Source organism: Nelumbo lutea, chromosome 6 (genome assembly GCF_056320005.1).
Source record: "Nelumbo lutea isolate HS-2025 chromosome 6, American lotus-T2T, whole genome shotgun sequence".
Taxonomy (NCBI): domain Eukaryota; kingdom Viridiplantae; phylum Streptophyta; class Magnoliopsida; order Proteales; family Nelumbonaceae; genus Nelumbo; species Nelumbo lutea.
The window spans coordinates 9301081-9326205 of NC_142689.1; the positions used below are offsets into that span (position 1 = coordinate 9301081).

Genomic DNA, 25125 nt, shown 5'->3' on the forward strand with positions numbered 1-25125 from the left:
CTATATCCATGTTAGTCTCTTCGATTGCTATATTCGATTTTCCATTTTTTAAGCATTTAAAATTAAAAAATAATCATAAATTTACTTTCCATTTAGGCTAGTTTCCAAATGTGATAGGTGGATGGGATTCCATATACGTAAATAGGTGGGACTCGATTTCCTAATACGTGAATAAGTGGAATGCAAAGTGAGTGAGAGCGTGCTGATTGGCTTAATAGGAGTGGTGGGAAGGGGTGAGGAGAGAGAGTAGAGGTGTAAGTTGGGTCTTGCTACCTGTGGCCCGCATAATGGCATGAGGGCTGTGCCAGGCCCAACACGATAATATATAATATATTAATAAAATAAACAATTGTTTTCAATTTTATTATATTAATTTATTTAATTATTGTATATAAGCAATTGTATACATCAAAATTCATATAAAATTAAAATTTTAATTTTTTTTTTAATTTTTTTTTTAAATAAATAGCTTTGGCCCGATCCACGGCCTTGCCTGACCTACGATATGACACGAAACGACATGGGCCCACATGGGCTTGGGCCGTACTGGACCAATCCCCCAAGTTATCCCAAGGAAGGGTGGCACGGCTCGTACAAACCCGTTTTACACCTCTAAGAGAGAGTCAAGGATAATGAAAGGTGGGGGTAATGGAGAAAGGAGAGGCATGGTGACATGTAATGTCTATATATAAATAAATAAATTGATAATTTCGGTCAATTGATCATTTTTTAGGCTGACCAAATAGAACTGAAAAACCAGAATTTTGCAAAATTAAAAACCGAAACCAAATTTATTGGTCAGTTAATCGGATTTTTTCGATTTGGTCTCTCTGTTTTTATGATCAGCCCTAAAAATAATAGGAAATTAACTACATTTCCAACTCATAAAAATCATATCAAACATGAAAAGAAGTACAAAAAATATAAATTTCATCCTTATTCTTTCATGCTTTTTTCTTGGTGGAAATACACACCCTTTCTTTTTTCATGCTTTTTTCTTGGTGGAAATACACACCCTTTCTTTTTTTAAAAAAATATGATTTGAAACTTAAAAATCAGCATTACAAACAAAAAAAAGCATATAATGTAATAAATAAAAAAAAGGAAATGAGAGGGAGAGAGAGATAACGGGGTAACCGGGTAAGTGGGTATCTGGGTAAGGACTAAGGCGTAAGGGTAAGGGAGGATGGGCGGCTGTCCTCTCATTTTCCATCACAAATCACCTTTGTTTTGTTGTCAATAAATGATAAACAAACATTAATAAAGAGCTAATAAAGGCCAAAACCAAACTCGATTCTTGAAAGACGAAACTCAAGCAAGCAATTCCAATTCCATAACCAAATACTAGTCCAAAGAGTCCAGACTCCAAGTAAACCCATGGTCTATGATCTATGATCTTCTCAGACTTCTCTCCAAAAAGTTAAAAAATGAAGTAAAAGACAAGTCCAAGTAAACATCAATCAACAGGTCAGATCCCTTGCGCGATTATTCTTTCTCTCCTCCTCCTCTATGTGCAACAAAGAAAGAAGATAAACAGTAGAGGGGAGAAGGAAGCAAATACAGAATGGCTCAGAATCATGCAGAAAACGGCATCGATGGGGATGATGAGAGGGAAGAAGAGGAGGAAGACTACGAAGAAGAAGCTGAGGATGAAGACGAGGAGGAGGGGGAGGAAGAGGAGGAGGAAGAAGAAGAAGAGGAGGAGCCGAGGCTCAAGTACCAGAGAATGGGAGGGAGCATCCCTTCGCTTCTCTCAAACGATGCCGCCTCTTGTATTGCCGTTGCTGAGCGTATGATCGCTCTTGGTACCCATGACGGCACCGTTCATATACTTGATTTTCTGGGCAATCAGGTAATTCATACTCCTCTCTCTGATACCCAATTCGATTCTTTCACCTTTTCGATTCATTATTTCATTTTCACAATCAATTTGTCCGGTTAACTGAGCAGAATGGTTATAGATAAAAAAGTATGCTTGTTTGAGTAATTACAAAATTTGAGTTCTGTTAAGACTTTTTTTTTTTTTTATGTTGATTTTGAACGTGGAAATAATTCATGGGCATCAACTTGGATTCATGTAATAGTCGTAGGCCCAAGATTTTATACCTTGTTAGAAGTTATGTGCGTCGTGTTATTAGTTTTATCGAGAGAGCCCCATTGGTTAGGCAATATAGATCCGAGGCATTTGAAAGTTTAACGTTTTTGAGTACAAATTGTAGAGAGCAATGAAGTAATTGATCAATTATTTTATCAACTTGATAAATCCCTTTTTTTTGATGAATGATTGATAAATCCCTTATTTATAAACAAGCAATGTGTAAGGGCAATGAAGATTAAAATGATTAACTTGTTTTTTGATCAATAACAAAACTTTTATTAAGAAATAAAAGGAAACAGATACAAGAAAGTAAGGGGAGAGGTAAACTCTCTTAACCCTCCTCAACAAGAAAAACTCAAGATTACAACAAAGCCCAAAACTAACTATTCCTTCCTACCCCTTGTTTAGAAAGTGCATTAGAAAAAGAATTAGCACTTCTCTTCACCTATTGCAATTTTATCTCCATGCCCTAGGTCAGCCACTTAAACTTCCTTTTTCTATTAGAAAAATTCCATAATCCATTCTCCTTTTGCAATTATCCTATGACCAACTTTGAATCACCTTCAACAATTAGCTTTCTGATATTTAGTTCAGATGTAAATCAGTCCTCTAATATCAGACTTAAAAACAGTGATTAACAGAACAAATCAGAGCTGAATAATAGTGCAAGAGCTGTGTATGTCGAAGAGAAGAAGGAGTCGAATAATCCACCCTTCTACCCTAACCCTATTTATTAATCTCCAAAAATTAACGATGACAAGTATGCCCTTAAGTGGGCGGCCAGCTTGGCAATTACATAAAGAAAATAAAACAAGAATAAATAACAGGCCCATTAAATGAGGCCCATCAACATAAAATAAAAGATAAAAAAGGATTTCACACAAGAGGCTGTTAGGGCCCATTCGGCCCAGTCTCTTTACAAGTTCCTTAGCCCTTTTTATGCCTTCCATTGCCATCAAGACCTCAGCTCTAAGTGAACCACCTTCACCGACAGAGCCTGAGAATAAAGCAATAACTTTCTCTTCCTCATCTGTGAAAACTCCTCCAATGCATGATGGACCTGGGTTGCCTTTATTACTTCCATCAAAATTCAACTGAGTGAATCCATTAGCTAGTGGTGACTAAAGGGGATTAACCACAGTTTTTAGGGGGGGCTGAATTAGCCACTTCCTTCCAATTTCTAATCAACATGTCTGTAGATATATTCTCAAAGATTTTCAAAGATTTCACTCAATGTACCACTCTAATAGTAATTGCTTCAATAATGACATCTCTACTTCTTTTCTTATCAAAAAAGATTCATAAGTTCCTTCGTTCCCAGACTGTTCAGCAAATAGCAGCTCTTACAAATCTCTATTTAACTTTATCCCTCTTCTTTGACCACCTAACAGATGAAGAAGCAAATAAGCTTTGTATATTTGGCGAGGGGGTCCACTTGCAACCAAACAAAGAAAGAAATCAATCCCGAATAAGGAAGTTACCAAAAACAACTCCTAATTGCTTTAATAGTAATACAAACCCACATATAACCTATAGTGACAGCCAAATATGAGTCTAACTCCTAAAACAACTTCAAATAACCATTTTAATATTTTTTCTATCAGCAATAACCACTTTTAATTTTTACTAAAACTATACAAATAAAGGACAAATTCAAGATATACCCAAAAACGGAAACTTTAGAATCTCATCATAGATTTGCATCATATTACTAAAATGGCATTAACTTTCCAAGGCACATTGGGTTCACAAGAACTTGGTCTTGTTGTATGGGTAATTAAATAACCTATCTAAAGACACCAAACATCAAGTTTTTTTTTTTTTTTTTTGGTGCAAGACACCGACATCAAGTTAAATGAAGAAATTTTGACCTCTTAAACATGGACTGCAAGAGAGATGATGTGATTACAACCATTACTATTCAAAATTCCAAGATATTTTGAAGTATTGACCTTATCAATACCTCAACACCATCAATTTCTTGGCTATGACCTCCTGTGAAGATTTTCTAGGCTAGTGGAATCTCTAGGAGCCTCTTTGGCTCTAAGCATGAGTAACAAGTTTCTCAGGGAAGGTCTAAAATGCATACCTGCTTTTGTGTTACATCTGTGCTAAGTTCTAAAATCCAACTTCCTAATTTGATTATCAAATGACAAATCTTGTTTACTTTTTTAAACCAAGACATGCTTGCTCATATGACTTTTGCACATGTGTTACATCTGTGCTAAGTAAGAATTATAAGTTTTTATGCAACTTCATGATTTTTTTGATCAATAAAAGGAGATTTTATTAAAATCAAGTTGAAGTATTACAATAATGGGGGAGATTTCTCCATCCCACAGACTGATATATAATTTATAATGTTGCCAAAACATTTAGTGCCTAGCTGTCCCTTGTTTATCCAGACCATTCACCATACCATTTGCTGTTCTTCTTACTTATTTAAAGACAACATTCAGCTCCCTTGTTATGCTTTCTATTTCCTGAAAAGCATATCTATAGATCCATGGGATTTGAGAGTTGCATTTTATCCAAGAAATGACCACCTGAGAGTCCCCTTCTACCTCCAAGTTGTGGAAACCAAATTGCTTAGCAAATTTTAAACCATGGAGTAGTCCTTGTAGCTCATCTGTCAAAGCATTACCATCTGCCAAGGGTCCTGAAAACAAAGCTAACACTTTCCTTCTGTGTCTCGGAAGACTCCACCCAGTCCAGCTGTAGCTTGATTGCCAATATAACTTCCATCAAAGTTGGCTGCTAGGGGTGTCCAGTCCATAGTTACTCTTTCCTTTACTTGAGCTGAAAATGCCACTTCATTCTAGGTTCTCAAAATGTCATTTGTTGAGAAAATTTGCAAATACTCCAAGGTCTTCACCCAATGTGCAACTTTAATTTTAATTGTGTCAATGATCTCCACATCTGTTTTACTCTTTTCACTGAAAATCCTCCCATTCCTTTCTTCCCAAATAGTCCATAACATAGCTGCTCTTACTGCTTTCCACATAATTCTTCCCCTTTTTCTTTGGCTGTCTCATGAAATTTGGATCAAAGAGACCCACTACATCCTGTGGAGGAGTCCACCTGCACCCAAAAAGAGAACAAAGGTACTCCCATGTACGAAGTACAAAAGGACAAAGTTAGAAAAATATGGGAAATGGTTTCACCATTGTTTTTGTAGAGAAAGCACATGTGAGGGGATAAACACTTATTTGGCCTTCTTTTCTAAAGCATATCATAGGTGTTAATCTTTCTAAGGAAGGTTTCCCAACAAAGAGCCTGCATTTTTGGAGGGATTACTCCAAATTTCTTTCACCGAGAAATTCACCCCCAAGATAGAAGGCTGAAATAAGAAATTAAAAAAAGAAGCACAAGTGAACAAACCATTTGGAGAAATGGACCAAACCCTGTTGTCCTCCACATTTTGATCCAAAAAGATAGACTCAAGTCTAGCCAAAAGAAGGACCAGAGATTCACACTCTACTTCCCTGAAGCCCCTTTTGAATCCAAGATCCCAATTTAAACCTAATGCAGAGAAATTCACAAACTTGGAGATGGGTTCAAATTTGTAGCAGGAGAGTGCATAAAGTGCAGGAAATTGAACCTTTAGTGGTTGCTCACTTGTCCAAAGTGTTGGAAGGGTTAGGATTCACCATATGGATGGCCCAATCATGCTAGATGGCCAGGCGAAATTTCAAAAATTTCCTAATCCTTCTGGGTATCGAATTCCCTATGTTTTGAAAAACTACATTTTTCAGGATCGGTCTTGCACTGGACTAGACCAGATTTGAAACCAAACAAAGAGGGAGATTTGTACCTGATCTGGATACCACAAATGCAGATCCCAAAGTGGAAGTTCATGCCCAAATCAGTCATAAAAGTAGCCTCCATTGAAGATGGCACAGTGTATAGGTGAAGCTGATTCAACAATACAGTTTTCAGCAAAACTGAGATTAAACTGCTTGGGTCGAACTAAGGATGATAAGCCTCGCCCCCTCCTCTTTTATAATCTCTTATGGAGCTATCTCCTAATCTAATTAAGAGATAATCCAGATCTAAATTATGTTTGACTTTAATTAGAGATAAACCTTATCTTCTTATAAGATTAGGTGCTCCATACCTAGATTTGCCCAACTTAAGTTGTCATGCGCCAATTTAATTAATCATATTAATTATGGGCCTTAGGCCCATTAGGTATAAGGCTCACAACCCAAGGGTGTTGCATGGCCAACTTAGCCATGATTTGTATGGTGTGGGACCCCACATTGACCTCACATAAGTCCACATGGGTTCGGCCTAACCTCTATGAAAAGGTTTGGCCAAATTCACTACTAAACGCAGTGAACCCCTAAGCACATCACTATGGGCCCAACATTTACACTTAAATGATCATTGAATTTAGCTATCTTATGAAGATTCAAAGATAATGGACCTAAGTAAGATAAAGCCCATTAGGTAATCAACTCTGTAATGGTCTCTTACACTTAACCTCTCAGCCCATAATGATCACAACACTGCCCGACAGGGAAGAACCTCTCCCTTGGCTGCAAGGTGCAGTGTCACACTTTCTACTTGAATGGGTCCCAGGAATTAAAAACCTTTTGCAAACATTTTTCATAAAACATTAATATATATATCATATAAATATATTTTGCAAAACCAAATCTCAAATACAGTTGAAATCCACTGCTGACAATTTAGGTTTCCATTAGAGAGAATGTAAGCCCTATCATTCACTTTGTCCGATAAAGGGGCCGATCCTATCACTATGATCACCCACTCAAGTGAGTTCTTAAACTGCCCCAACATACCCAGGTTTGGACCCTTGATGGGTCTCACTGATTGGCATATCAAAGACAACCCAATCTAACACCTAGTGTAGTACCATAATCAAGTCTAGGGGTTATGTGTGACTTTCTAGTTTTGCCCATCAATCTCCAAGGTCTAGGTATAACTGGAAAATGGTCTGGGTTCAGTGTTTCATCCAAACACACACTGCATGCGCTTTGGGTCTAACTCTAACAACTAAGACAAGCTACCCCAACTTCTTTGGCAGCACACCAGTGCCAGCCTTGGCAGGATAAACTCCCAAAGGCTATCCAATGGCTGAGAACATTCTAAACTAACATGAGTCTCATAAGTGTCCAGTTTAAGGGGTAATTACATAGAAACATACCAATATCAACATGAAACAATAATGTACTTTTATTCATTTACAATAAATGTATCTATACATCAATCTGATTGGAGCTAAGGGCATACACTGTCTAACACAAAGGTCCTCCCAGAACAAAACTCTCAATCTACAATTAGTTTTCTAGATTGCACATTCCCAACGAAATTTTTATGCAACTTTCATGATTGCTCAACATACAATTATGTTTCTAGATATCACACTTGCATGTTTTGGAGTCTAAGGTACTTAGAAATTAATTATTTTTTCTTTAAATTAGGCATGCCCCTCACGTTTGTAAATTTTATATATTCCTATCCCAAAAATCTGCATGGTGTGTCATTCTCCATGAAGATATTTGATACATAAATTGAAGTGTTAGTGACAAAATACTTTCTATTGGATTAACTAAACAAGGGGTAAACAGGGACCAAGTTTTTTTGGGGATATTTGTAAGACAATAACTTTTATCTCAAAAGATGGAAGGGTTAGGCAGTTTATGCTAGCTTATACCATGGGGTGCTTGGCACTTTTGAGTTTTGATCCAAAGCCAAGACTTTGCAAACAAACTCAAGCCTTGAGACTTTCACAAGAAAAATCCCAAAAGAAACACTCGAAATTGATTCCTGAAATAAAAGCTACATATGACCACCTAGTTTCATTTTCATTTTTTTAATAATAGAATCATAAAGCCACAAAAATGTGGCTACCAAGAAATATACACAGAACATATCTTGCTGGACTGTGGAGGCATCAAGGGGGGTCTTACTCCGTTTAGATTCAAACACTGTTGGCTTGAGGAACTGGGTTTTGTGGATGCAGTGGCAGGCTGGTGAGCAGGAATGGGTCTTCAGGGAACTGCAAGCCACAGAATGAGTAAAAATTGAAAGAGTTTAAATCAAAGATCAAGGATTGGAACAAAGGAACATTCAAGGGGGTTGAAAACAGGAAGGAATGTTTAGACACAATTGTTATCTATCAAAAAATGTTGACACAATTTTTGAGGTGGACAGGCTGGAGGTATGGATAGTGAGAAGAGGAAGAAAAGAGAGTTAGCCAAAAGAGAGTATGACAAACTCTCTTACCAGGAGGAGATCAAATGGCGGAAGAGGTCTAGATGTTTATGGCTGAAAGAGGGGGACAAAAACACAAGTTTCTTTCACAAAATGGCAAGCACAAGAAGAAGGGAAAATACAATAAAAAAGGTAGAGGTGCAAGGGGCAGAGCTTGAGGAAAGGCAGATTAAGAAGACCATTACCAAGTACTATGAGAATCTTTACAAAGAGGACTGGCGGTTGAGACCTGGTTTAGATGGGCTGCATTTTGAATCCTTAACAGTTTCAAGCTCAGGAGTTAGAGAAGCCTTTCTCAGAGGATGAAGTTTGGGGAGGTGGGGGTGATTAAGGAGATTGAAGGAGATAAGGCCCCCGGACCTGATGGGTTCACCCTTACCTTTTTTAAAAAATGCTGGGAAGTGGTGAAAGACGACTTGTTGGAGGTAGTAAAGGAATTCCATGAAAGAGGGGCATTAGAGAGGAGTTTGAATCACACCTTCATCTTGTTAATTCCTAAAAAGAAGGGAGCAATGAAACTTAACGACTTCAGACCTATCAGTCTTGTCGGAAGTGTATATAAAATTATAGCCAAACTATTGGCAAATAGAATGGCAAAAGTGATGAATATGCTGACTTCGGATTCCCAGTGAACTTTTGTTGGGGGAAGGCTGATTGTAGATGGGGTGCTCACTGCAAATGAGTTAATAGACACAAGAAAGAAAAATGGAAGGGCCATCCTACTTTGTAAAGTAGATATGGAGAAGGCATATGACCATGTAAACTGGAACTTCTTGGACTATATCCTAAAAAGGATGAACTTCGAGGAGAGATGGAGGAATTGGATAAAAGTATGTATATCCACTCCATCTTTCTCAGTGTTGGTGAATGGGGTTTCCTGCGGGATATTTCGAAGTTCAAGAGGATTAAGACAGGGGGACCCACTGTCTCTGTTCATCTGTGTAACTGAGGCCCTTTCTAAAATGATGGAGAGAGCATGTTCGGGAGGGTGGTCGGAAGGCTTTAAAGCAGGAGATGACCAAGTAGAGGTTCCCCTTCTACAATTTGCAGACGGTACATTGTTTTTTGGTGATGCTTCTTGGGAACAGCTGGAAATGGTAAAAGCAGTTCCAAGATGGTTTGAGGTAATTACTGGACTTTACATCAACACTTCAAAGACTGAGTTGTTGGCTGTTGGGTCAGTGGAAAACTTGGAGGAGTGGGCTGGGAATTGGGATTGCAAAGTTGGAAACTTCCTACCAAATATCTGGGTTTGCCATTGGGTGATAACTGCAGATCAAAGGGCATTTGGAACTCTATTATAGAAAAAGTGGACAAGTGGCTGGCATCCTGGAAGACTAAGTATCTGTCTGAAGGCGAGAAATTCAGTTTGATTAAAAGTGTGCTCTCATCTCTGCCAGTATACTATATGTCGGTGTTCCCAATACCAGTGAAAACTGCTGCTCTCTTGGAGAAAAAGATGAGGGGTTTTCTATGGAGAGGATGGAAGGAGGAAAATAAATGCCATCTGGTGAAATGGAAGTCTGTCTGCAGACCCAAAATTCAAGGAGGTCTGGGCATTAGAAATTTAAGGGAAGTCAACACTGCAATGCTAGGAAAATGGCTCTAGAGGTTTATGATCAGCTGAACAGCTTGTGGAGGAGTTAATCGCATCCAAGTATGGGCTGGCAGCGAGAGATTGGGAGACTGGTAGCCCTAGACCCTCATATGGTTGCTCAATCTGGTAGGCAATCCAAAAAATTGAATCACAGTTTGTTCAAGGTATAAAATATGAGGTTGGGAATGTTCCAAGAGTTCTAGTCTGGAAGGTTTTTTGGTGCGAAGATGGACCTCTCAAGGACAGATATTCTGATCTGTTTGAAATAGCAGTGGACAAGAATGCAATAGTAGCGAGATTATTTGGAAATGCAGAATGGAGTGTGTAGAATCCTCAATTGCGTAGGGACCTGAATGATTGGGAGGTAACCTCTCCTAAGTTTGCTGCAGACTTTATACAATGTCAGATTGAATGGGGCTTTGGAGGACAAAAGAAAATGGAGGTTTGAAAACTCAGGAATTTTCTCTGTCAAATCTTTCTATAACAGTCTGACAAGGGACGGGTTTTCTGTTTTCCTGGACAAGAAGATATGGATAAGGAATGTCCATTCAAAAGTGTCTTTTTTTGTGTGGTCAGCGGTGTTAGACAGAATTCAGACTAGAGAAAATCTAGTTAGAGGGGGCATTCAAGTGCAGGATGAAAGGTGTATTTTCTGCAATAAAAGCATAGAAACCTCTAATCATCTGTTGATCCACTGTGAGCTCACCCATTGGATTTGGGGGAAAATTCTGGAATTGTTTGGGGTAAAGGTGTGTTTCCATTCTGATTTGAAAAGTTTTTTGTTTTCTTGTTGGCTAAAGGGTCTGAGTGAGGCTGGAAGAGTTGCTTGGAACACTGTTCCTGCAGCTGTATTTTGTGCAGTTTGGCATGAAAAGAATCAGAGAATCTTCGAGGGGCATCACACTTCAAAGGAGGGAGTTCTTAAAAATATTATGGGCCTGCTGTATTAATTGCTGGCTAATCACTCACTTTTTAATTCTAGACATACAGTTTCCTTTTTTGACAAAGAGTTTATTTTTGGATAGTTTTATCTGTAAATGCGTAAAGGCTTAGTGGTTGTGTTTTCAGTTTTTGGGGTTTCCTTAAGTACAGTTTTCTCATTGTACAGGGAATTGGGGCTGATTGTATATCTTCTTTCTTTTCGTGGTTTAATACAATACCTTACCTTTTTCAAATATACACATACACACACAGAACATATTAAGTGGACTTGGTTACGAAATAGAAAAGTGACTCCTAATGACACTTTTGCCTTGAAAATGTGACTACCAAGAAATATACACAGAACATATCAAGCCATGAATCCTAACAAGTATATATCCCGAAGCATTTTCATAATTTTCTTGGTTTTCCTTCGCCTAACGACACTTTTGCCTTGCTTTTATTTGCTTTGGATACTTAACTAATAAAAGTGCATACAGAGCACTCTTTTGGGTATTCAGATAAATGTCATAATTGTGTCTTCAGATCGAAGTTAAAACTGCAGATCAGTTCAAGCTTCAGCAAAGCTGGTGGCTGTATTTTCCAGGGAATCTTGGTTCCACATGGAATGCTATCATTTCATCTTTGTTTTTCTTAGAATTTGGATGCATATGCTGCTTAAGCTTTGTAGTGACTTCTTTGTGTTTGTTTTGTATAGGTTAAGGAATTCTCTGCTCACACTGCTACCGTCAATGATCTTAGCTTTGATACAGAAGGTGAATACGTGGGAAGCTGTTCTGATGATGGAAATGTTGTTATAAACAGCCTTTTTACAGATGAAAGAATGAAGTTTGAGTATCATCGCCCAATGAAGGCTATTGCTCTGGGTCCAGATTATTCAAGCAAATCATCACAGAGGTTTGTCGCTGGTGGTCTAGCAGGACATCTTTATCTAAACACAAAGAAATGGATAGGCTTCCGTGACCAGGTTTGTTTTCTTAATTTTTGGAGATAAATTGAATGTAAATTCCTCAGTAATTTGTTACATTTCTGATGATGACAAATCCTCTTTTCTAGGTTCTACATTCTGGTGAAGGACCAATACATGCTGTGAAGTGGAGGACAAGTCTTATTGCTTGGGCCAATGATGCAGGTGTGAAAGTTTATGACACAGCCAATAATCAGAGAATTACTTTTATTGAGCGGCCACGAGGAAGCCCACGTCCTGAGCTGTTGCTTCCTCATTTAGTTTGGCAGGTTAGTGAAAGGTTTTTCACATGTTTAACATGCTAAAATCCATACTAATTATTATCTTAACATATTTAGGATGATACCCTTTTGGTTATTGGTTGGGGAACATCAGTAAAAATTGCTGCCATAAGAGCAAATCAATATACAGGAGCCAATGGGGTACAAAGGCACATACCAGTATCCAGTATGAAGCATGTGGATATTGTGGGATCTTTTCAAACCAACTATTTCATTTCAGGAATTGCTCCATATGGTGATGCTTTGGTTGTTCTAGCTTTTATTCCTGAGAAAGAGGATGGTGACAAAAACTTTAACAGTACTCTTCCATCACGCCAGGTATCTTCTTTAATATTTTCTGATTAAAAGATACTTAGAAACCAATGTTTATGTTCTGTAGTACATACTAATTAATGACTTGATTCATAATCAAACTGTCATCAGACTTGTTTAAGTATGTGATGGTATCAAATTCTATAATTTATCTTTCTTGTGTGCATCTTTTCAATAAGTTCCTTTTGGGAAGTGGATCTGGAGACTTGGAAAAGAAAGGGAAAGTTGGTGGAGGAACTTATTAGCAGCCAAATATGATACAGACAAAGGTGATTGGGTAACTACTTGTAATGTTCCCTCCTTGAGGTGCTCTCTATGGAAGAAAATTATGGAAAAATTTCCACTTCTCAGTAGAGGCTTAGGATAAATGGTGTAACAAGCTATTAGCAGAGTTGTTTCCCCAGTTATTCCAACTTGCAGAGAATCAGGCAGCATTGGTGGCCGATTGCTGTGAAGTAAGAGGCAATAGTTTCTCCTGGTGCCCTTCTTGTAGAAGACATGGACTGGGAAGTTGACCAAGTGGCTGAGCTGTTTGAGTTGCTGTCCAACCAGTCTCTGAATCTGTTAGAAGAGGACTCTTGGGCCTGGAACTGGAATGCAGATTGGCTATTTTCAGTTAATTCTTTTGCCAGGAATCTAACAGATGCTTCTTGAGCTGATATTCCTGCTGATAAAATCTGGAATTTGATTCCCCCTTCTAAGGTAAATGCCTTGGTTTGGGCTGTAGTGTTGGATAAATGTCTATCCAAAAAGAAAAGAATGTGGTGAGAAGAGGGATTCAGATCCAGGATATGTTGTGTGTGCTGTGTGGTCAAGTGGAGGAGGACAACAACCATTTATTTTTGCATTGCCCTGTTTCTGCTGCAATCTGAGGGCACTTCATTTCTTCCCTGGGCTTATCATGGGTCATGCTGAGTGCTGTGTTGAACCTGTTATGGTGCTGGGAGTTTCAAGTCTTGTCCAAGTTGGCAAAAAGTGTGTGGTTGTCTGTTCCTGCACCTGTGATTAGTACCATATGGGTGGAAGAAACAGAAGAATTTTCCAAAACAAATCAAGAATGTAGATTATCTAATTTCCTGTACCTTTGATAAACTAGTCTCTTGGACTGCAGCTGCAAAATGTCTCCAGACTGGGGTGCTTGGAGCCCAGCTGAGTTCTAGAAGCTTATTAGAGTTGTAATGCAGTTTTGGGATTCTGGCCTCTGGCTCTTTATTGGGGCCTCTTTGTAATATTTTGTTTCTAATAAAATTACTATACCTTTTTCAAAAAAAAAAAAAAATCTTGGCTTTCCATCATGCCAGTTCTTTATTTGGCAACCCGCGATTTCCATTTTTGACATAGGATCCACTAGTTTTGTGCACTAATATACATGATAACAATTTGTGACCATTTTTCTTAAATAGCCTTTTTTTTTTTTATATCTTAAAAGAGAGAATCACAATATACAAACCTTTGATTTATGATGTAAGTGGGTTACAAGAAGATAGTAAGCAAGTCTCAAAAGAAGAAACTAAATAAAAAGGGGTCAGATGGCAGACCTTCAGAATGCATTGTTGACCAGAAAAGAAGTGACTATGTGACAAGTCAAACCTTGGTCTTTTTATCTGAAACTTGTGAAGTAAAGTATGCTTGTAGTGCTTAAATAATGCAATTTTCAGCTCAATCAGAAATATGGAAGCACTCCAACTGGAGGCTTCATAATTTTTGGGTTCTGCAAGTCATGGAGTCAAGATCAACGGCTTGACCAGTGGACTCTGTTGGCTGTGTTGCTCAAAGTAGTAAGGTATTTCTGTCAAGTCTGGTTCATGTTGGTTTAGTTATTAGAGAATTATAAACATGTCCTAGTTTTAACAAAAAAAAATTTCTATTTTCTATTAGAGTTTGAATCTAAAAGGAAGTTGCTTTTTTTTTCCCTTTTTTATCATTAACAGAAACTCTTTATTAAAAAGAGGAAAAGAAGTTACAAGGGAAACAAAGAGGAGAGATAAAATCTCTTAATCCTCCCCAAGAAGAAAAGAAATGTTCCCTTCTCACCCCTTGTTTAGCCAGAGCATCTGCAAAAGAATTAGCTGTTCTCTTCACTCATTGAAGCTGAATCTCAACTCTCTTTTCTCATTAGCAAATTTCCAAAGATTATTATTCTCCTTTTTGCAGCTATCCTATAGCCAGTTTTGAGTCTCCTTCAATAATTAGCTTTTGAATAGTCAGCTCCTTGGCCTTCTTTACCCCTTCCATCACCACCTTCTCCCCTTTCAACTAGTGCTATTCATTTTCATTTTTCTTAATATAAAAGATTTTTATTAAAAATAAAGAAAAATGAGATCCTCCTTTCTCTTCTTCATCCTCCCCTTCCTCCTCATCCCCCTCCTCTTAAGGAGGCTTGCACCTCCTTGTGTTTGGGAGGCTTACGCCTCCTACATTCTGAACTATGTTTCACACCTCTAGGTAGTGGAATGCCTCACATCATGCCTCCGCGTTTTAAAATATTAGAAGATAATGAAAGATGGGAGTTAGGATTGACAGTTCCAATCCCTGATACTTGGGAAGAAGAACTCTTAGCAAGACTTACATGTTTATAATAAGAAGAGGACATAGAAAGAAGGTGAGAAAATGGAATTGGAAACCTGGTTAGATGTTGTGATTGGTGAATTCTGGCTTGCCTGTTTCTTGGAGCATCCTAATGCATACAATTTCTTAATTACTGTGGATCACATCTCTGCTTATATTTTTACAAATGTTCTTTTTGAGAATATTTTCTTATCCTTTCAAGGCAGTGATAAGAGCAGATTCTGTTTTAATGTTCATCCATTCAAGATCACATCTCCATAGTTATGTGTGCACTCAACCTCAGTTGGTCTTCACTGTTTTTGCTGTATCTTGTCCAGCCTTTTTCTATAAGAATATGTATTTGCATGCTAGCAATGTTGGTTTAAAGCTGCCTATATACCATTTTCACATATTTGGTGAAAAATGATTATATACATTGTTTTTCATAATATAAGGAGAAACCCTGATATTTATCTTCTTTTGACATGTCTAATTGTTTTGGGCAGGGAACTGCACAGAGGCCTGAAGTACGCATAGTCACATGGAAAAATGATGAACTTGCAACAGATGCTTTACCTGTGTATGGGTTTGAGCATTACAAGGCAAAGGATTATTCCCTTGCACATTCTCCTTTCTCAGGTATTCATGTATTTTAGATTCAGTATTGTCACTGAAATGATATACATTTAATCCTTGTATAAATCCTGATTTCATGATTTGGAAGTCATTGTTACATGTGTAAAATCGTAATGGTTATGCTTTTGAAATGTAGGTAGCAGTTATGCAGGTGGTCAGTGGGCTGCTGGAGATGAACCATTGTACTACATTGTCTCCCCTAAGGATGTAATTATCGCAAAGCCTAGGTTAGTGTTTAGTTTCTTTCGTTGTCCCTAGGTTTTACCTAGACAAATAAAGTTAAGTTGAACAATTAAACAAATATATGCCCTTACAGCAGAATTGCTGGGCATCATTTGTGCTACTGCTTCAATTATGTGGATTAGGGCAGATCAAAATGATGGGATAGATGAATAATGATGGCTGAGCTTACCTAGTTTGAGTTTCTCCTTCTGCATCTGAAGTTGTTTTGTTGTCATTACACCTGACTGACATGGATACAGACTATGCAATACGAGTATCCTCTGGATTAGCCACATGTATAGTTTGTCCACCTCAAACCTGAATCCCTGAACCTGATTGTGCCTTGCCCTTTTGGCATTGAGTCATAGCCTTTTGGTTTGTTATTTTTCTCCCCCCAATAAAGAATTACATAAGAAATAAATCTTTTTCACCAATGCATAGGATTAATGGGTTGAATCTTGCCACATAGAGAGATTGGTGCAGGTGAGAAACATGTGGATCCATGATGGCCAAAGGATTTAGAGCCTGATATTATGTTCTAACATCTTCCTCTCTCTCTAAGATAACCTTATATTTTTTTTTTGATATGGTATTTGTTTTGAGTATAAAATTCATTTGTGGGAAGACTGTTGGGTGGGTAATTCTACTCTTAGGAACTATTCCCGTCCTTTTATTCAATTTCCAATTTCAAAAGAGAACCAATTTCAAAATTCATGGCATTTTCATCTTTATCTTCACCTGTGGATTTTGACTAGGACTTGGGATTCAGGGGGGGTATCATCCTATAGGACTCAGGTGTCTACTGGGGGGTGTTAATTTAATCAAACTATAAATATAATAGTTTGATAACCCAATATACATCTCATGGGTTCTGGTGCTCCCTGAGTTTGAAATGATTAGTAGATCAGATTTGGGGGCTGAAGAAAACTGAAGAGAGGAGAGCTGAGAGTTCGGCAATGAGGGTCTGAGAATGAGAGTTTCAAACCTACTCTCTCTCAGCACCCTAACACTATTTTATTAAGATATATTTGAATAATTACAAGGAGGCTTTTAGTTGGGCAAGAATTTACAAAGAACTTAATATAGACAGGATGGGCCCAGAATAAGGCCCATTACAGAAAAACATAAATAACAAGAAAGAATAAACAACCTATGGGCCATTCGGCCCATCTTCTCTACACTCCCCCTCAAGCTGAGCATAGATGTCAATCATGCCAAGCTTGCTGGTATCATGCTGAAGTTTTGCCTTGGGAATGCCTTTGGTGAGAAAATCTGCCAACTGTCCTTCAGATGTGATGAAAGGAAGACACACTTCACCCGAAGAGACCCTTTCCCTAATGAAGTGTCGATCAACTTCAATATGCTTGGTTCTATCATGTTGCACTGGGTTGTGAGTAATGTTGTGGCAGCCTGATTATCACAGTACAACATCATTGGCTTGTCATAGTCAACTCCAAGTTCTTCCATCAAAGATTTTAGCCATAATAATTCAGAAACTCCATGTGCCATGGCCCTGTATTCTGCTTCAGCAGAAGACCGAGCAACAACCGATTGTTTCTTGCTTCTCCAAAAAACCACATTACCAGTCACCAAGCTACAATACCCAGAAGTAGATCTTCTGTCATCAATGTTTCCGACCCAGTCAGCATCAGTGTAGGCTTCAAGTTTCATATGACCATGTTTGGCAAACAGAATACCCTTTCCTGGGGAGCCCTTCAAATAACATAGGATTCTCTTTGCTACTGCCATATGAGTGTCTCGGGGAGCATGCATGAATTGGCTAATGCAACTGACTTCATATGCAATATCTGGCTGAGTCATACATAGGTACAAAAGTTTCCCAAGAAGTCTCTGAAAGATTCCTTTGTCTTCTAACAATGTCCCTTCTGAGGCTGAGAGTTTATGACTCATATCAATAGGAGTAACAACTGGTCTAGCACCCATCTTTCCAGTTTCAGAGAGCAAGTCAAGAACATACTTCCTTTGGGAGATAAGAATCCCATCCTTGGATCGAGCCACTTCTATGCCAAGAAAGTATCTCAATTCCCCCAAATCTTTAATCTCAAACTCTGTATGGAGAAAAGATTTTAGATCATGAATTCCTGAAACATCATTACCAGTCACTATAATATCATCTACATACACAATGAGGTATGCTGCCAGAGGTCCACTCCTCTTCACAAAAAGAATATGATCGGACTGTGTCTGCACATAACCAAAGTTAACAAGTACTGTTCTAAATTTCTCAAACCATGCTCTAGGGGACTGTTTTAGTCCATAAAGAGATTTCTTCAGCCGGCATACCTTCCCTTTCATATCAGTTCCATACATCCCTGGAGGAAGAGACATATAAACCTCCTCATGTAATTCACCATTCAAAAATGCATTATTCACATCCAATCGATAAAGGGGCAAGTCAAAGTGAGCAGCTAAAGATAGAAGAACCCTCACAGATATCATCTTGGCAACAGGTGCAAAGGTCTCTAAATAATCAATCCCATATGTCTGTGTATAGGCTTTTGCAACCAACCTGGCCTTGTACCTTTCAATGGTGCCATCAGCTTGGTATTTGATAGTAAAGACCCACTTGCAACCAACTGGATCCTTCCCTTCAGACAAATCCACACTTCCCATGTGTCATTCTTATGTAGGGCATCGATTTCAGATCTCATAGCATCCCTCCATTCTGGAATCTTAAGAGCTTCTGACACAGACTTGGGAATAGGATGAGAAGCAACAGAAGAGAGATAGACAAAGTATGAAGGTGAAAGCAAACTGTAAGAAAGGTGTTTGGAAATGCAGTGTGCAGTGCACTTCCGTTTTCCTTTCCTAACAGCAATGGGATTATCAAGGTCAGGGAAGGATGAATCCAAAGGTGTTGAAACAGTACCTGTTGTCTCTTCTATGACTGGAAGTGTATGGGGCTCATGTGTTGTAGGCGAAACAACCTGCACATTTTTGATTCTTTGCCTTTGATACACCTTTGGATTGAGGATAGGACGATGAGGTAGAGTATTGGGACAAGGAGAATGGAACGACTGATCCACCCTTGATACATTTGAAGGAGAAGCAAACACATCAAGAGACTCAACAGGGACAAGAAGAGGAAGAGCAAACACCTGTGACAAATCCTCCCCCTGTGGACAATGTCCTTCTGGAGAGGAACCATAAAAGGGGAAAAGCTCATCAAAGGTGACATCCATTGAGACATACCGATTGCCAGACTTTGGGTCAAAACAATAATAACCCTTCTGTGTGGGGGAATAACCAAAGAAGATACACTTTTGAGCTTTGGGTTCAAATTTATGCCTTTGGACACTTGGAACATGTACATAACAGGTGCAACCAAAGACACAAATAGGAACAGGAAAAAGGTCCTTGTCCGGATGAAGAAGAGTGAAGGAAGACTTAAACCCCAAAACCATGGATGGCATACGGTTTATAAGGTAGGTAGCAGTAAGAAGAACATCACCCCAAAACCTGGTAGGAACATGTAAGGCAAATAAGATACTTCTTGCAACTTCAACAATATGCCTGTTTTTCCTCTCAGCAACCTCATTTTGTTATGGGGTCCTAGCACATGAGCTTTGATGAATAACTCCCATGTCAGAAAGATAGCAGGATAGGTTTTTCTCAAAGTATTCTTTTGCATTGTCAGATCTGAAGATTTTAATCCTAGTATCAAATTGGGTTAGAACAAATTCATGGAATTGTTTTACAAGTCTTGGAACTTCATCACGGGATTCCATCAGGAATATCCAAGTGAACCGAGAAAAGTCATCAATAAACAGGATAAAATATTTGTAGCCACCCATGGAGGGTAAGTGGTAAGGTTCCCACACATTAGAATGCACAATATTAAAAGGAACTGAAGATCTTTTTATTGCTCAAAGGATAATTGTTTCTACAATGCTTTGACAATTCACAAGACTCACAATGAAGACTGGACAAACTAATTCCCTTAAACAGTTCAGAGAATAGATGACTCAAGGCAGAAAAAGACAGATGACCAAAATGACGATGACACAACATAATCCGACTAACAGACTCTGAAGAGACGGATCCGAGAGCAACATTCCCAAGATGATCAGTGCATTGTTCCGGAGTATCAAGCAGGTATATTCCGTTTGCCTCATGACCACTCCCAATCACCTTCTGAGACTCCAGATCCTGAAAAACACAGTAGGAAGGAAAGAAGGTTACACAATAGTTTAGTGACTTGGTTAAACTACTCACAAACAACAGATTTGTATTTAGTTTAGGTACATGGAGGGTAGAATGTAGGAACAAGGAATCCGTAGCCTTGATGGTTCCCTTACCAGAGATAGGGGCAAGTGAACTATCAGTTAAAGTGATTTTATCACGTCCAGGAAGTAAGTCATATGAAACAAACAAGATAGACAGATTGGTCATATGGTCAGAAGCACCTGAGTCAATAATCCAAGGGATCTTGAGATTACCTGAAGTGGTAGCATGATTGGCAGAAGCCCTTATACCTGAATGAGCAAATGCTGAAGCAACAGAATTTTCTGAAGGGTTGGAAGGAGAGGTTACATCACTCAGCTGACTGATCATCTTCCCAAACTTGTCATATTTTGCTCTCATGGCTGCCAATTGTGCAGAAGCAGACATCTCATCACTATCTGGCCCGGCAGCTACATTTGCACTTTCTGATCTTTTAGTATCATGTTTTTTCTGAAACCGAATGGGAACAAGATTAGGATGTAATTTCTAGCACTTGTCTTTGGTGTGCTTCGGCTTCTTGCAGTACTCACATATAACTTCTTTCTTTCTTGTGCCACCAGAAGTTCCAGCATTCCCTTTAGGTTTAATCCCCATATTGGCAAAGTGATCATTAATATCAGCCCCTTGAACCTGGACAACCCTTCTGCTCTCTTCACTACTCACCAATGCATAAGCTTGTGACAAAGAGGCACACTCCTTTGAAAGAATATTATGTTTTGTGATATCATATTCTGGGTTTAGTCCAGTTAAGAACTCAAAAACCTTGTTCATTTCAACCAATTTTCTGTAGGTCTCTGCATCATTGGTGGTGCCCCAAGTTACAGCTTCTATTAGGTCAATCTCTTGCCATAGGGACTTCAGGGTTGAGAAATATACAACAAGAGGTTTCTCCCCTTGCCTTAAATTCTTTACATCACTTCTCAATTTATATGCCCGGGCCACATTGAGTTTTTGGGAATAGGTTTTTGCAACACTATCCAAAATTTCTTTTGCTGAATTCATCCATAGGTAGTGTTGACTGATTTGTGGCTGCATTGAGTTCACAAGCCACCCAATGACGATGTAATTTTCTTGCATCCACTTCTCGTAGGATGGATCGTCTTCTGGGGGAGCCTTCTTACTCCTGGAAATGAACCCCCACTTTCCTTTACTACATACATGAATCTTTACTGATTGTGACCATGCCAGATAATTAGTTTCATCTAGTTTAATTGTGGTCACAGTCAATAAGGAATCACTTGGAGTCCCCTGAACCAGTCCATATTCAGCACCACTTTTGTTTTCAAACTCTAGGGAGTACATCATGTAAACACTCCAAATATGATTTCAGATGACTTCTACGAGTATACTGAATGAGAACAAGCAATAACAGAGTTCAGCCGACCACAGGAAGGCAACACACTGAGTTCAGCCTTCAAGAAGTAAACAGAAACTTCTAGGCACTTGGCCGAAGTACCTTTTCAAATCTGGACTTCAAGGTAAATACCACTTGGTATTGCTGAAATAGCCCTTTTTACAAACACAGTGTGGGCAATAGAGACAACCCCACTGTCAAAAAAGAAAAAGGCCTCAAGAATAGTTTGTACAGCCCCCCAAAAACAGCCAAGTATAAGTAACAATCCACAGCCTTGTTACAAGGATGTTTCGGCAGTTTTGACAGTCCAAGAAGGAGTGAAAAAAAACAGCCCAGAAATTTCTGGGTTAAACCAGATTCAATGGCAGCCGAAGGTAGTACAGAATAACCAGAGATTTTCGGACACTTCAACAGTCCAAAACATTCGAAAGCAATACAGAACAACCAGAAAACTGAGCACAACTTACAGTTCGAGCTTCAAAACAGAACCGAGCTGTTCCCCTTCCCTTTTTTTTTCTCTGATTCTTCCTGGCCACCGAACCACTTCTCCAAGAGATTCTAGCCTTGGGCACTTCCAATGACCTCCAAGAATCAGGCAATACGAGCCTAATCTTCCAGCCCTAGAATATTGAAGTTCGGGTATGCTCTGATACCATGAAGAAAACTGAAGAGAGGAGAGCTGAGAGTTCGGCAATGAGGGTCTGAGAATGAGAGTTTCGAACCCACTCTCTCAGCACCCTAACACTATTTTATTAAGATATATTTGAATAATTACAAGGAGGCCCTTAGTTGGGCAAGAATTTACTAAGAACTTAATATAGACAGGATGGGCCCAGAATAAGGCCCATTACAGAAAAACATAAATAACAAGAAAGAATAAACAACCTATGGGCCATTCGGCCCATCTTCTCTACAGGGGCAAATTTTGGGAATGCACTTGAAATCCAGAAATATAACAGTCATTAGTATGTCTCTTGCTGGTTTATAGTTGCTGTGTTTTTGTAGGTGCCATCGTGTCACCTCCTTTCTGTAATCTTTTTTCTGTTAATAAATTTTTTATTATTATTCTTCAAAAAAATGATAGGTATATCCTCATAGGGTCCTCTATTTGGGTGTTTGCCTGTTTGGTTCTTGCTCTTTTATATCTGGAACCATTTTCTCAAAAATGCAGAGGATGATTGACTTGGGAATCTAATGTTTATCTTTAGGGATGCTGAAGACCACATTGCTTGGCTTCTTCAACATGGATGGCATGAAAAAGCATTGGCTGCAGTTGAAGCAGGACAGGGGCGGACAGAGCTTCTTGATGAGGTGTCTTGAATTCATTGGTTTTGTTTAGTTCTTCTATATTCATTACCTTTAAAATTCTCCATACGTCATTGATAAAAAAAAATTGTCTTGTGCTTCTCTTTCGCACTTCACAACTGCTTAGTAAAAATTTATAAAATGATGCTTGAGTGGCATTTAGCTTTAATTCTTCAAGTGGTGATTTGGCACATCCCTTTTTGATAAACATGTGCCTCCTTAATGAATGGACAAAAAATGGTGGCACTGGCTCTTGGCAATATAGATACATGATGAGAGAAATTCTTCAGATGGCAAGGGAGTTAAGAATGACAGTTATTTGGACCTAAAGATCAACTAACAGCTTATCTGACAAGAAATTCTATGGATACTACCATTGTTTATTATTGCACAGGATTAATTTAGTTGAAATTTTAGTAATTTTATATTCTTTTGTTTTTATACTTTTTATCTTCAGGTGGGATCAAGATATCTAGATCATTTGATTTTGGAAAGGAAATATGCTGAAGCTGCAATGTTGTGTCCAAAGTTGTTACGTGGATCTGCTTCTTCATGGGAGAGGTATAAAAAGGGAAAAACGAGATAATAACTCTTATGATTTTCTGTCTATTTCTTGTAAGTAACTAGATTCTTTCTCATAGGTGGATTTTCCACTTTGCTCAACTTCGCCAGCTTCCTGTGTTGGTTCCATACATCCCAACAGAAAACCCAAGATTGCGTGATACTGCTTATGAGGTCTGTAAATTGCTTATGAGCTTTATAATTAAATTTAAGTTTCATTGGGTTTGGTTTGCAGACATATGTCTTGATTTATGGAAAACCTAACCCTGCAAGTATTTTTTGTTATGCATAGGTGGCACTTGTAGCCCTGGCAACGAATCCATCTTTTCACAAGGACCTCTTGGCAACTGTTAAATCCTGGCCACCAGTAATATATTCTGCATTGCCTGTGATATCAGCAATAGAACCTCAGCTTAATACTTCATCTATGACTGAGACTCTCAAAGAGGTAAGGTGTCATCAATTATAATTCTCTAAATTTTGCATATAGTTATTACAAATTACCCTTATTTTTTCAAAATAAGTGTTTAATTTCTGTCCCTCATTATGTTCCTTCTGTTGTCAGGCATTGGCGGAGTTATATGTAATCAATGAACAATATGAGAAATCTCTTGCATTATATGCTGATGTAAGTGCTCTAAATGCACATGCAAACATAAATACACCCATGCGCTGGGTAACTAAAAAATGCACTGTAAAGTTGTGGCATACTTGTATTTTGATTTGCTTGTCTTTTGTTTTCACTTTTTCAGCTTATGAAGCCTGATATATTTGACTTCATCGACAAACATAATTTGCATGATGCCATTTCTGACAAGGTATAGTAATGTCAATTCTTGCAAAGTTGCTCAACATTTTAGTAGTTTTTAAAGAAAACAAAAACTTATAGATATTTTCCTTTAAAGAACTGACATCTTGTCTTGGTTTGAGCTTTATTGTATACAGTAACATGCATTTGTTATATCTCGTAGGCCACATTCATATTTCCAATTTTGATCACATAAACTACATATCTGTTTAAAACTATCTTATTCTTGTTTTTTTTGTAGGTTGTCCAACTAATGTTAGTGGATTGCAGACGTGCAGTCTCTTTACTGATCCAACATAGGGGTTTGATTACTCCATCTGAAGTGATTTCACAACTTTTAGATACCAGTAATAAGTGTGATTCCAGATACTTCTTACACTTGTATCTTCATTCACTGTTCGAAGTTAATCCACATGCTGGAAAGGACTTCCATGATATGCAGGTATGTGCAAAGATGGGATCTTGGCCATTTTCACTGTGACCATGTAGTCTCATTCAGATTTCTATTGTTCTACTTTTTCATTTATGTTCAGTTCTAGCTATTTCATGAAAATTCCAGACTAAGTTCTGATAACATGAGGCAGTTTGAAAAGTAGATACAATTTAATGAAGCCATGCTCAGTTTCCCAATATTTTGATGAAAGTTTTTGAACTTCCTGATCTCAGTTAAATCTTAAAGTGGAATGGAGTTGATGTTGGAAACTTGGAATCAAAGTATAGAGCATTGTTTCAGTTACATTTAATATTTTTGTTTTGGTAGCTAGGCCCTAACTTTTCTTGATGCCCAAAATTCTAGTCATAGGAGGTGCTCCTTAGTGTTACATGCATTCGTCAACAATTTCCATTTTGGGGCTTGACATGAATAAGACATTTTCAAACAGGAAGGGATAATGGTCTTTGGCAGCTAGGGCTTATTTTTCTTGATTATGCGACATTTTCAGTAGAAGGTTCCAGTAGGAGTGGTATAATATCATGTGTTAACCAAGGATTATTTAAACAAGTCTTTG

At 38.3% G+C, this 25125-nt stretch overlaps 1 protein-coding gene across 1 annotated transcript in view; it reads left to right on the forward strand.

Moving 5' to 3' along the window:
• The first annotated feature begins 1187 nt into the window (after window positions 1–1187).
• Window positions 1188–25125, forward strand: part of VPS41 (vacuolar protein sorting 41) — a 29626-nt gene continuing 5688 nt past the window's right edge. The window contains exons 1-13 of the mRNA XM_088951266.1: window positions 1188–1852; window positions 11578–11847; window positions 11937–12116; window positions 12186–12446; window positions 15494–15626; window positions 15760–15850; window positions 22653–22755; window positions 23207–23310; window positions 23391–23484; window positions 23603–23758; window positions 23876–23938; window positions 24063–24128; window positions 24360–24560. Coding sequence (XP_088807392.1) covers window positions 1565–1852; window positions 11578–11847; window positions 11937–12116; window positions 12186–12446; window positions 15494–15626; window positions 15760–15850; window positions 22653–22755; window positions 23207–23310; window positions 23391–23484; window positions 23603–23758; window positions 23876–23938; window positions 24063–24128; window positions 24360–24560 — 2010 coding nt within the window. The 5' untranslated portion in view covers window positions 1188–1564. The remainder of the gene's footprint in view (window positions 1853–11577; window positions 11848–11936; window positions 12117–12185; window positions 12447–15493; window positions 15627–15759; window positions 15851–22652; window positions 22756–23206; window positions 23311–23390; window positions 23485–23602; window positions 23759–23875; window positions 23939–24062; window positions 24129–24359; window positions 24561–25125) is intronic.